Source organism: Oryzias melastigma, linkage group LG3 (genome assembly GCF_002922805.2).
Source record: "Oryzias melastigma strain HK-1 linkage group LG3, ASM292280v2, whole genome shotgun sequence".
Classification (NCBI taxonomy): Eukaryota; Metazoa; Chordata; class Actinopteri; order Beloniformes; family Adrianichthyidae; genus Oryzias; species Oryzias melastigma.
In genome coordinates, this window is record NC_050514.1 from 13,803,160 (window position 1) to 13,816,976 (window position 13,817).

The window sequence follows — 13,817 nt, forward strand, 5'->3', positions numbered from 1 at the left end:
TTGTGCAAATGAGTTTGGAAATGGGTAATGTCTGTCTTTTGCTAAAGGGTAACTTGTGATTATTCTACTGAGTCTCACATGAATATGTTTGCTGGTCACTCACACACATGCAGACTTGCAACAGTGGGTTTGGCACTTTTCTACTGGTATTAATAGCATGCAGCGTAAGCGTGAAAGCTGCCAGGTTCGTGTCTAGCAGAAGCTATCAGTCGTTTCGTCAAGCTTAGCTTCTCAGAAGTCCTTCATTTTCATGGTTTAGATGACGACTTTGTTCTATTCTATCTCCAGACAATCCTGGGTAAAGTATCATACAATGGACAAAAAATTGTTTTTTTATGCATTAAATGTTACAGTCTGGTTAACATGAAAGAAGGTTAAACTTTCTGATGTAATTTTTTTTTCTGGTGATGTCTTATAGGTTATACTCAAGCAGTTACCCTAGAAGTGAAGGAGGGAAACTCCACCTGTATTAAAGCAGAGTTCTCTGCAGTATTTTCCATCACATACAACACCACCAATGACACGGTAAGTGCAATCTAAGATCTACTTAAAGGAACATATAGTTTCACATGGAAAAATATTAATTGTTTAAATAATTCCTCCTTTTTACTGTAAGCAACATAAGTGTTTAGTGAGATTGAAGTGGAGTTCTGCTGATGGTTGATTCCATCTCTTCCTCATTCAAATTCTGAAAGTAGCCTCTGGGGTAAGATTTGTACCCTTTAGAACACGGCCGTCAAACTCTGGGCCTCGAGGGTCAGTGTCCCACATGTTTTCAAACTAACTTTATTGGCAAAATAGACCTGAGCCAGGTAATCGTCTGATAATGCAGGGTTTCTGAAAAACCTGCAGGATACCGGCCCTGCAGGCCTGGAATCTGACACCCCTGTTTTGGAAAATAGTTTGGTCTGAGACGACAAGGAGATGGGATTTCCTCTTGATGTCTACATTAAGATGGCCCTCAAAGAAGACGGGCTTTAACACTTTCTCCAGCTAAATCTTTGACTCCATCGGTGCAGCAGTCACCACCACATTCTCCATGCGTACTTTGAGTCTATGATTTAGCTGTGGCTGGATAATCAGGAGATAATTAGGGACCTGATTGGCAGCACCTGTGTGCACTACAAGCTCAAAACAATCGAAGAATAACAGAATATGAAGATATAACAGATTATGAATGCAAATACTTGCAGGATTTTTAAACAAATGCATTTACGCACATTTTTTTCTGAGACAAATTGTTCAAATGCAATGCAATGCATTGTGGTGTATATTTGGCACATATACGCTCACTAGCTTTATTCATTATATTTTGGCACCCCAACAAAATGGCAATATGCACTAAGGCTGCCACGATTAGTCGACTAATCGACTATCAAAATAGTTGATGACTAATTTAATGGTTGATTAATCATAACTTAATATTTTATGGAGTCAGAATATAGTAAAGTTGAAAGTTATATTGGCATTCTGCTAGCTTTTTGGACTATTTTGGCATTTAATATAGTTTTTAGGCTGTTTTGGAATGTAGTCATTATTTCAGCTACATGCTAGCTGTTTTGGCTAGTTTAGAATTTTTTTCAGTTTTTTAGGCTAAACTGGAGTTTTGCTAATATTTCAGCTGCATGCAAGCTATTTTAGCTATAGGCTATATAGGCTTTTTTAGGTTATTTTTTTAGTTTAGCTAATATTTCAGCTTTATTCTAGCTGTTTTGGTTAACTTAGGCTTTTTTATTTTTAGGCTAATTTGGCATTTAGCTAATATACTAGCAGTCTTTCAACTTCTGTGTATTCAGCAATCAATTTATCTGCGATAATGCTAGTGTGAATTACCTAGTTTTTAGTTAGCTTAAAGCTAATGATGGCTAAGATGTGTTTTACATCTTGACTTTGCGCATGATCCGATTAGTCGACTAATCAGAAAAAATAATCTGTGATTAGTCGTCTACTAAAATAATCGTTTGTGGCAGCACTAATATGCACAGAGCTCTGAGTAGTGAAGGAATTCAGCCTGTGTGTCACAGCCATCCAACAGTGTTTATTCCTTATAATTGTGTCACAATTTAAACTAGAAAATAAACTAGCTTTCAATAATTATACTTAAAAAAAAAAAAGAAAGTTTTTGTTTAATCCAAGGTTAGCCTCTCATTCTGAACTCTGGTCGTCTGTCATACCTTTCAGAGGACTGTGTCCGTCTTTCTGCCGAACTCCACCACAGTCGATCCAGCTGTCAGCTCATGTGGCTCGAACGGGAGCGCCCCAACGCTGATGGGCAAGTTTGGGTCCGGCCACCGTTTTGGCATGAACTTTTCCACCAATGGAAGTCTCTACAGCGTGGACACCCTGTCTCTGCAGTACAACTTGAGCGACGCTTCACTTTTCCCTGAAGCCAACAGCTCTGGTGAGGAGGAAAAACTACTGTGGCTTTTTGCACACTTTCTTCTCATTAGTGGATGCATCAGGGCATGTAAAACATATCATTTTCATCATATCAAATGCATAGAACTGTTAAAAAAAAAGACCTGCACAATTTTATTTTTGTAATGAAACTACAGTGAATCATTTAAATCAGATTACATTTCGACAAACTGACAGAAATTGACAGATCTTTAAAAATGAGCATTTTATGACTTTATTGTAATCTAATGTAATTGGAGCCCATTTAACTACAAAACAACTGCCTTAAATGAATGTTTACATGCTTGCCTGTGTACCAGAGGTCGTTGTTTTTGTTCTGTCTGCCTCGATGGGGATTTGGGCACCGATCAACACCACCTACCGCTGTCTGAGTCCAACTACCGTCACCCTTGTTCGACCCAACGTCACTTTCTCTGATATGATGCTGGAGGCCTACATGCCTGGAAATGACCTTAGTCCTGCTGGTACGTTCATGACAAAGACTTCTCCACTAAATGATTCAGGAGCCGATCAAGCATTTGTTGTTTTCCATCACAGAGCGGGTATGTGCGGCAGATCAAACCACTACTGTAGCTCCTACTACAACAACCAGTGCAGCCCCACCGACCACGCCGTCACCAACTCCAGCAGGAACTCCCAAACAAGGCTCCTACTCCGTGAAGGACGGCAACGGCACCGTGTGTCTCTTGGCCAAAATGGGAGTGCAGCTCAATGTCAGCTACATCTCTCAGTCCCAGAATAAGGTAGCCTGAAGCTGAATCCAACCCAGCACTTTCTATAGTTTTAAAGGGTTATAAAAAGCGTAGATTGAAGCAACTTTGACCTCTGAGTCCATTAATCAATGCAGCTTCTTTTCCTTTCAGACTGTTCAGGAGCTGGTTAACCTGACTCCTAATCTGACCAGCTCATCTGGATTGTGTGGAGGCAGCAGTGCCGCTTTGGTTTTGACCCAAGAGGAGAGCACTACCCTCAGCTTCTTCTTCACTGTGGTACGTTCATCGATTATCTTTTAAACCAATTTAACTCTGAATGTCTTTGTTTTTATTCTTCTGCAAAAAAATAAATATTCTAATCTCTCTTCTCTTCCACAGAACTCAACATCCAAGAAGTATCACCTAAGTGGGATAACTCTGCAAGCGAACTGGACCGACATGATGAGTATGTCACGGTCTTTATGCATCGTTTTTGTGTGAACTTTGAGCTGGTGTTGAGGTTCTCGTCTTCTGCACAGCTCCCGTCTCAGCCAGTAACAGCAGCCTGGATTACCTGAGGAGTTCACTGGGACACTCCTACATGTGTAACGCAGAACAAACTCTCTTTGTGGTCTCTACGTTCTCCATCAACATGTTTGAACTCCAGGTTCAGCCGTTTGGCGTCGTATCATCCCAGTTTGCCTCAGGTTAGAGGTTCCTTTTCTTAGATTTATGTTTTTGTAAACTGATACCCGACATTTGTTTAAAACATCTTCACATGGACTACAGATATATACAAAGTTAAAAAAAAAACCATTTTTCATGTTGGCACAAGTCTAAAGTGTTAACTCTTCTTTGTGTGCAGCTGAAGTGTGTCAAATAGACCAGGATCAAATGTTGATTCCCATCATCGTTGGAGCAGCTCTGGCCGGGCTGGTTCTGATTGTCCTCATCGCGTACCTAATAGGCCGAAAGAGGAGCCACGCTGGATACCAGACCATATGAAGCCACTCTGTCTCGCACCAAACAGACTGAACCTGAATGAGAATGCTGTGGATGCGACAATTACTGAGTTCATGCTTATCCTGTTATTGAAATGTGTTTTTTCTTTCCTAAATGTTGGTGGATGATTTGAAAATTCCAGTTCATCTTAGATCTGTGGATCTCTGACTCCAGAGACTTCTGATCATCACAGATTGGATGAGTTTGCTTATTTAGCTTAAATATTGATTCATTTCTATTCAAGTTTTTGGGATGAAATCAGATTTTCTGAAACTGTTTTTAGCTGTATTCTTCTTGAAAATCAATCAGAGGGAGGGAAGCGGAGGCTTGTGCGGAGAGACAATACTTTGAGTTTTCCTGTGTCCACAGGTATACTTTCAGCCTCGATAAATATGTTGTAAAAAGGGAAAGCTCTGTATATTTCTCCAGAATGAAGAAGCTAATTCGATTTTTGGCTCTAGCTTCCATTTTTTTGCATATATACTTGCAAGTTTTCCTGTGAGTTCTGTCCATTAACAGTAAAAGCAAAATGCATTTTTTAAGAAACAACCTGATTAAATAAAAGCTTTGCACATTAAATTCCAGCTTTTCCTGTTTGGAGTTCAATCGTTATAGTTTTGCAGCACTTCGGTATCCAAACCCTAAAGAAGGTGGTGACTTGTTGCCTTCAAATCTAAATGAAAGTGGTTGTTTTCCAGCAGCAACTTTTCTCACAGATTTCAGGAAATGTTAGCTTCATACGTTATAACTTCACACATGTAGCTCTTTTCACACTTGGTTTGTGTTTTGACGTTTCCGTTTTCAAATGCTGATCAGTCTTCAAACAGCTCTGAGTGTGGTTTTTTTTAAAGTGCACTTTTTAAATGTAGTATTGAGGCCACATCCAGTCTGAACTGATGCTTTTCCCGCTGAATTGTTTAAAGAAAAAAACAGCAACGTGAACCTTTATTTTTCTAAAAAATGCTTGATCTTGTTTTCTATCTTGATTGTTGCAATTGAATAAAATGTAAATTCAAGAATTTTATGAATGGATTGTTTGCTCTACTGTGTTTAATCATCTGTGCATTTCATTACACATAATCCTCAGCTAGAATCAGTGTTCTCCAGTGAAATAAAGTGTTAAAGGTTAGCACAGTAGCAGTATAAAGTATAAACTACTTGAATATTTACAGACCATCTTCTAAACATCTATTTGAAATTCATCTCGGTCAACTCTTAAGTTATTCACAGAAGATTACAGAATAAAGTTCTTCTTAGCGAACATTTGATTCCCTTGATTGCATCTAAGACATCCTGGACTAAAGTGCTTAATTCCATGTTTAAGTAAAATATATATTATAAATCATTTGAAATGATCAGCTTATACGACACTCTTCTTGAGAGAATTTTAAGACGAGGTTTACAGTGACTCGGTTCTAAAGTTAAAGGTGCAGACAGGCCACTTTGAGGTCAGGATTCTTCAGCGACGATTCGAGCTCGACACGTCGTCCGCAGTTTGGTCAGCGTGGCCATAGAGAGGGTTCCTGGTTCATTGAAGATTTTCTGGAGATAAATATTGCAGTTATTCTTCTGGGGAATCGGGGATATTTCGGCTTTTTTGCTCCTTACCTGCATAAATGTGTGACACTCGTCCACTAATGGTCCGCGGACGCTCTCCTTGAAGGCTTGGCAGACGTCTGGCAGGGACTGGGCCTTTTCAATTAGAGCCTGGTTGTGGTGGATCAGCGTCAGGGCTACACGGAACAGGATTTTTGAGCCCTCGTAGAAAAGGCAGTCCCAAATGCGCAGAACTGTCTGCAGAAAAAAAGTGACAGAAGTTGCATTTTACCAACAAATGTTCATGCGGTGGGGCATATGATTTTATGCAGCTATTATATAAAGTGTTATTCAGCTGCAGGGAAGGAAAACACAAAAAAGTTCTTTTTGATATTCAATGGAACAAGGAAACCATTGTTGCTGGATTAGGAGTGGAAATGCAAGATTTAAGGTTAAATGTAACTTTTTTTAAGGGATTTCTTTTAAAAATAATATATTACACAATAAAAAATATTATTTTGGATCTGCTAGTGTTTGTGTGGAAACTGAAGTCTAAAAGAGTTGAGAAAAAAAAATAAAGAGCGTCAAACTGTCAATGCCTTAAACTGACCAGCAGATGGAGACAAAAACAAGCTGTGGTGTAAGAAGGAAGAACACTTTTTGGCAAAAAATTAAGTTTTAATATTGTAAAACATAGATTTAATCATAGCTTTCCCAAACTTTATAATAATATCAGTAGAAAGAAGAATTCCTGAACAAAAGCAACATTAAGACGCAGAACGTGTACTCACCTCAACAGGTAAGATGTCTATGTAGAGACAGATGAACCATCGGGAGACTACAAGGGTCCACATGACATTGTGGTCAGACATAACCTGCCAGACTCGAGGGATTTTAACTTTCACCAGTTCCCCCAAAACCTCCTGGTCCGCTTTCAGCCCCAGCATGGCTGGAGTGTAGTAATCTGTAAAGACATGTCGTTGTGAGCTGCACAAAAACCTCAAGTCAAAAAAAAGATTTGAAGTCATTTTTATTTTAAGGAAGCATGTTGATACTAATAGTTTAAAACAGAATTCTTCTGACACTAGAGCAGAATGTTAACACATGACTGCACATATACCTGGTAAGATTTTACCAAGCAAAGCATCCATCAGCCAGAAGGACTTTTCTTCATCCTTTGTGATGATCAGGAGGTAACCCGCTATGAAGTTCATCCCCTGAAGACAAACAAGCTCAAGGTCAAACGAGACTTGACAGATTACAAATGAAGGAATGGTTTTTTAAATTAATGTAAATGTTAAAAAAATGCATCTCACTAAGGAAGAAGAAAAGTTTCAAATTCAGTTCAGAAACACAGAAAAGGCTGACATTTGGCCTTTTTACGCAGGTGTTTGCATGAACAGAGTCTGGTATGACTGCACACCAGTCTGCAACCAGTGAGGGAAATTTGCCTTTCAAATGCTAAGAAATAAGAGTGAGATGACACTGGCTATACTTCTTTAAAAACAATGCATAATGTAAAAATACATAAAACTGAATTTTCATATTTTTACGGGGCCTTATTTTGCCTATTTTATCCAAAATCGTCCACAAATAAAGTTCTCCAAAATCTGAGAGGACACATTTCTCATTATCAGTGCTTCACCTCCAAAAACACTTAAAACTTTCAATGATGATTCAAACTTTGAAGTCTTTTCTGGTGTCAACATTAGGAGGCAATACATTTTACTCTACCCAACTTCAGACAGACTAGACAAAAAAAAGCCACATTTCCACAGATATACATGTAATTAAAATAAAAAATATGAAGCAAATGTCAGTTTTAGTCTGAATTAGAACGTTTTTGACCTGGCAGTAACCCACAGCTGGGTTGTGGTGACCGTAGGCCAGCAGCACGTTGTACAGAGCTTTCTGCAAACACGGGTTGGAAGTCTTGCGGAAATGTACGTTGTCTGGAAATGTTCTGTGTAGATCTAAAAGAAGAGAAAAACAGACATTGTTCACACTTACATTTATGTTTGCAAATCTGAGCATCTAAGAGAACAAGTTCCATGTTAGTAATTTAAAATATGAGCAGCAAATCATCCCCAGAACTCCTTTACATCAGTCTGTGTGGCTTTATTTTTACACGTATAATCCACTTTGGCTCTTTTGATGACTTATTTTTTTTTTACCCCATCATAGTTGAGGAAACCTCAGTCATCCCCCCAAAAAATGGTTTTGTGTTTAATTACAATAATAAAGAGACCGGAAAAGAAAGGAAAATATATATAAAACCAAACATACAGCAGTAAAAAAAAAAGGGAAAAGTCTATGCTGTGCTTTCACTTTGTTTTCATTGTATTTAAATAAAATAAGAGCTGAAACTATAAATATATTGCAGGATTTGGGGATGATTCAGTGAAATGTAACCACACAAAATGAAAAAGAAATACTCTGGTGTATAATTTTAAAGAGTTATAATAATAAAATGATTTTTTAAAAAGAGCATATTTGGTCTACAGTAGACAGTACTTTTTAAAATAAAAACACTCTTCCTTAAGCTTTTTGAAATTCACATATATTTTCTAGTTTGATAGCAATGGAAGAGCAGGTTTAACACAATGGAAATATAACTGCTGTGGCATCAAACTGCTTTAAACTCAACGTTTGCAATAATTCGTGGGTCAGCTCTGAAATGAAGATTTTACTTGTTTGGGGTTTTTTACAGTAAAAGTGTCATCTGCTGCCTTTAAAATGGGCGTGATTGAATCCAGAGGCAAATTAAACATGAGCTTTTCTTTAATATTGTTCCTTATTTTCTATTAGCTTCACTTGTTTGATTGCTGAAGCAGCGGTGTTGCTCAAGGGTTAAATAAAGGCAGTTCTGATTGGATTAAAACCCTGACCTGTTTTGATGGTCTCCACGAGTTTGGGGTCGTGCTGAGCTTCCAGCATGGACTGGTAATAACCTGGGTTCTTCTCGAGCTGGTCCTGAGCCCCGCTGGCTGCCATCCAGATTAAAGCGCGGTGCTCATTGGGAATCCCCTTCCGTACATACCGTTTCACTGAAGCAAAGGGAGGAAACGTTCAGTGAAGCTGCACGGAGGTTTCGCTCTGTGGGCTTTGGTGTTTTCACACGCACATTTCACATTCTTCTGCACCTTTCCTTTACCCTTCAGGAGTTTGGACCACTTAATAGATCGGCGGGTGAGCACAACCAAATACTCGGACATGAGCTCCTCATAGGACGCATAGTCAAAGTCCACTGAGCGCTCAAAGCCATACGGATCCAGTCTGGATTTGAAAAAAGACATGACAACGTCATAAAACAGTTTGGGGATAGACTTGTGCGAGTAAAAACATCTAAAATTAGAGGAATAAAGCTGATCAAATGAACAAACAAAATAACATTTTCCTTTTACAGTACAGAGACTTAAAGACATGCTGCTATAAAAATTGTGTTTTTGATATTTTTAACATGTTCTTGTGGCATTCTTCTGACCATTGAGGACACATGTAAAGAAAATTAAACCTAAAATTGCATTTCAGGTTTTTTTTTATTTATTTATTTATTTAAATTGTTGTGAATTTGGAGCAGATAGAAAATATTTGTGATGTGGAAAACACGCTGGGCAGGCCACAAGCCTCCTATTTCAAGCTCTTGGTAACACGTAGAGGAAAGGGGGGCGGGGTTGCTCTGCTCTAACAGTCCGCCCACAACTTGGCAGTAATCATAATTAAAAAACCACTGAGAATGCTTTTAAAATAGATCATAACATGTTTGGAGAGACTTTAATCAAAATTACAAGTCAAACTCTAGTGGAGGAGATTTTGAAAGACATTTGTTTGAGGACAGTGGAGTCTTTCTGAGCCAGAAAGAAAGGAATGGTTAATATATATATATATATATATATATCCTTCAATAAGAATGATTGACTCAAAGTACAATCTTCCATGTGTTTGTAGCTGATATCCAACAATCTGACACCATGACTTCCAACAACCTAAAACCTCTTTTTGTTACCCAATAAATCACCAAACCCAGAAAATAAGAGTTCATATCTTTATCACCTTTTCCTTAGAGGACATTACCAACTCTCAGAATTGAGTAAACTTCTTAGAGAAGACGTGAAATGTCTTCAGTAACAAAAGATAAACTTACTATGTTTGTGCCACATACAGACTGATATCAGTCTTTGCAGCCATTGTTGATAATTCATGTTTAACACATTTTAATACAACTTGAACTTGGATACTGTAATCATTTCAAGGACTTTTCAAGTTCCACTGAGCTAACCTCCCGGGCATTTCTAACATGCTCGCTGCTCACCAGAAAAATATTTAGATCCCTGTTTTTAAGGTTGCTTCATCTCTATTAAAACAAAAAACCTAGGGCTAACTTAAATTCCAGAAAGTAAAGTGCCAGTACGGACAAGTGTGTCAGAATTCATGGAAGAAAAAACAAACAGTACAGTCATGAGGGTGTGTCATGTTGTGCCTCAGTCTAATGCCTAAGTAACATGTTAATCTTCCTGGGGTTAATCCCTCCAGGAGAGCAGTCGTTCCTGGGGATGCCCATCATGGATGTGAAGGACATTTGCTCAAGAATAAAACCATTTTTTCATGGAGCATCCTGCTGCCTGCCTCTCTGTAATCCCCGTGTGAAAACAAACTTTGCATCACAACAATGTGCTCCACATGAAAGACTGGGGTTGTTGTCAAAACAAAAGCCGGGGTACTCATGATTACAGAGGTCCTCCACCCTTACTGCACGTTTAGCTCAGGCAGACATGAGGACATCCATGTGGAGACTTCACTTTAACCGCATTTCAATATAACTTTATTATCGCTGTCTGTTTGATTAAATCATTGACTGTCCATTTTTTTGTACAGACACAGACTCTATATTGTAGTCCAAATACTAAATAAATAATACATAAATGTTTAAACAAAACACAAAAAGTTAGCATCAGCTGGTTACAGGGTCACATGACCAGACTATTCCACTTTATATAACACTGGCTACTTTTTTTATAGGTTACTAAGAACAGGGAGGTTCTCACAGAGGGATAAATTCTCCCAGTACATTTCAAACTAAAAAAAAAAAAAAAAAAAAGTTATGGCACTTATTGCTGAAATTCAACGGTGAACATACTTCTAATGCCTCAAATAGCTCCAAGCCAAAATGTTGTTAATAAAAATTTAAATAAAGTTTCAGACGTTTGAATATTTTCTAGGCTGTTTGTAGCGACGTTACCTGTCGACTCGGTCCTTAGCTCTGCTCGCGGCTAAAACCTGCGTTCCGTTGGTCGGCTTGCTTTTCTCCATGGTGTCTTCTGCTCCAGTAGCAAGCTGAAAAAGTTGATTAAATCTATTTTATCCAACTCCAAAAATGCCAATATTTCATAGGTGCACGAGTGACGTCGTTGGAGTACGATTCCTTGAACGCTCACTCTCCATGTTTACGGGATGAAGGGAAAAAACGGAATAGGAGGTTGATATTTCCTGCGAACACACAACTTCAAAAAGTTCTAGCTGGGAATAAACATTCCCATGCGCCTTCCAAGTTTTTCCAAAGCAACAACGTGATCAAATGAGTTTCTCCGGCTCCGTTTTCGATCCACTGATGATCTGTGGAGTTTTGCCTCGAAGTTTATCGCTATCAGGCACCTGCTGCGGCTCCCACCTCCGCCCGGTGTGGCTAACGTTTCCGTAGAGACTACTTCAAAAAGTCAACAAAGACCCCGCGCGCTGGTTTTCTTCCCCCCGAGCGGTTGTTGTGACTCTCCCAGGCTTCTCCGTGTCCTGTGTGTTCTTCTTGGAAGATTTGGCACGCGGGACTGCCGCCTCAATGAGATTTAATGCGGCTTTCACGTGACTCTCGTAAAGTCGTATTTGTCGCCTCTCAAGTTATGAAGCAGCTAGGGTGACCGGCGCATTCACGAGTTGCTTGTAAAAACAAACTATTTTCAAATAAAACACAACAAATTCATTGGAATGATAAATACATTATATTATTATTCCTTTGTCACTCAGAATAACACCCCGAGTGCCATCTTCCAAGTGCCTACACACTGTATTATCTCGGTGTACCCTCTAAGTACTAATAAATCCAATAGTATTTAAATGCAACACGAAAAGAAAGGAGTTCCTATCCCTGGATTTCAGCCACGTAAGCACAGGTGAATGCTGCCTCTAAGGGAGCCAAAAATAAAAACATTTCTTTATATAGCAATGCATAAAACGCAGACTTCCTTTAGTCCCAACATTTATTTTAACCTGTTTTCTTTTTGTACTTAAGCATTTACCTGGTGAGAACCGCCAGAGATAAAAATAAATAAATAAAATTCCCTTACCTGTAGGCATTTTTAAAAACCTTGTGACTATGTAATTTTAAAACAGTGCATCAATCATCACTTTCCCATCATCGAGTCACCTTTTTTTTAAGAAGACATTTTTCAGTAAATAAAGAAAATAACGGCAAATTTAACACCTTTTTTTAGTATAGCCAAAGATTTCTGAAATGTCAGCTCCTATACTCTTAAAATCAGGTAGCCCACCAAGCTGTCATGTAAGGTATTGCTGATTTGTTTTCTGGATGATAATAGTTATAGTGTAAATGACACCCTGGTTGTGTATAATTTAATTTGTATATCTTTGTAATTGCATCACCAAAAAAACATGACAAAAACAACTATATTATATTATAAAATATAAAGAAAGAGCAAATTTCCTCTGAGAAAACATGAGAAACACCTAATCAGAAACACCCTGTTAGAAAATCAAAAAATAATTTTGCTCCCATAACACATAGAAATATTAGACTAAACAATAATGTCTTAAAATCTTATGCCAAGTATCTCTGACCTACTTTACATCACATTCTAGACCCGTTTGGGCCTCAATCTCTTATCCTGTAAATACTAGAGGAAGTCCAAATGTAGATTCCAGTTTCTGCTGTTGTGTAATCCTCCCTGTGGGTCACTCGATTAGTGACTTGGATTACCTTCCAGCCACTGACTTGTTTGGCAGGACTGTGGTATTTTTTCCACTCTTAGTCATTTTTTTCATAGCTTCTATGCTTCTTGTGTCAGATACAACAAGTGGATAAAGATACTATAGTGGATAAAAATCAGATAATATAGTGGATAAAAATGTTGTGATGGATACAGTGAGTCAGTGATCAGTTCTTTGGCTTTTTTTGTGTTTGGCAATTTTGTACAAGTCCATAAAGCTTTTTCTCATTTCATTGATAGAAAATTGTAGTTCTAATGCATGTGACTTAAGTATTTTTGTGTTTTTTTTCCAGTGTATAAACTGGGATTTATTGTTTACTAAGAATGCATTACAGTGTCATGTGACTCAAGTCTTCACAATATTCAAACCTAATAAAAGTTACAATTGAAAACCTATTTCTGAAAGCTCTACAAAATTACATTTTAACTAAGTCTTAGAAATGAATGGCTTATGAATGGCTTGTGGTTCATGACAGAGCATCATCAATATTCGTCAATTCCACTTGGAAGGCATTAAAGTTGCAGAATCCAATGTTTAATTTTAACCAGTTTAAAAGAAATCTAAACTCATGCCACCAGAAATGCAACAAACAGATATCTTTAGATTCTAAGGGCTAAAACAAATTTTCTTTAAAAAAAAAAAAAAAAGCTTTTATTTTTAGAGCAATAACAGCTTGGAACTTTTTGCCACTAATTTTAATGGAAAAATGTTCAAATTATGCTTTATAAAACAATGGAGGTCACATTTTGGAGCCGCATATTTTAAACGAGGTACATATCTGATTAAAGGTTGAGTGCGATACAAATTTTGATTGTTTAAGTGATTTAAAACTTCAAGATTCTTTAAATGATGTTTAAAATGCAAGTAAAATGTTTTTCAGTAATGTATTTTTGAAATAGCATATAATGACTTTGATGTTTTTATTATTTTTATAAATGGTGTTGTTGTATGACGTCTTTCTAATGAAGGACCCCAGAAGAGTAACTGTCTGCTAAGTGCAGCTAATCCTGTAAACAACAAACAATAAATCAACAAAGGTTTTTGATTTAGGCTAAAAGTGGCATAATCATAATTAATTGACCACTGGGAACAATTTTACAATCGATTTAAATATGATCAGAGTCAGATTTTGAGACTGATACACAAAAGAAGAAATCACATTTTTATTAA

At 37.7% G+C, this 13,817-nt stretch overlaps 2 protein-coding genes across 2 annotated transcripts in view; one reads left to right on the forward strand and one right to left on the reverse strand.

Annotated features, from left to right (window-relative positions):
• Positions 1-5,128, forward strand: part of lamp1a (lysosomal associated membrane protein 1a) — a 7,333-nt gene extending 2,205 nt beyond the window's left edge. Inside the window, exons 2-9 of the mRNA XM_024295419.2 lie at positions 419-525; positions 2,182-2,401; positions 2,718-2,882; positions 2,956-3,161; positions 3,282-3,407; positions 3,510-3,576; positions 3,650-3,817; positions 3,976-5,128. Of these exons, the coding sequence (XP_024151187.1) occupies positions 419-525; positions 2,182-2,401; positions 2,718-2,882; positions 2,956-3,161; positions 3,282-3,407; positions 3,510-3,576; positions 3,650-3,817; positions 3,976-4,115 (1,199 nt within the window). The 3' untranslated portion in view covers positions 4,116-5,128. The remainder of the gene's footprint in view (positions 1-418; positions 526-2,181; positions 2,402-2,717; positions 2,883-2,955; positions 3,162-3,281; positions 3,408-3,509; positions 3,577-3,649; positions 3,818-3,975) is intronic.
• A 14-nt stretch (positions 5,129-5,142) lies between these two features.
• Positions 5,143-11,532, reverse strand: grtp1a (growth hormone regulated TBC protein 1a). Its single transcript, XM_024295420.2, has 8 exons — positions 10,888-11,532; positions 8,773-8,924; positions 8,537-8,695; positions 7,497-7,621; positions 6,769-6,865; positions 6,440-6,612; positions 5,721-5,906; positions 5,143-5,654 (listed from the first exon to the last, which is right to left on the reverse strand). The coding sequence occupies exons 1-8, from the start codon at positions 10,956-10,958 to the stop codon at positions 5,562-5,564; spliced, it is 1,056 nt and encodes a 351-aa protein (XP_024151188.1). The 5' UTR covers positions 10,959-11,532; the 3' UTR covers positions 5,143-5,561.
• Positions 11,533-13,817: the final 2,285 nt, after the last annotated feature.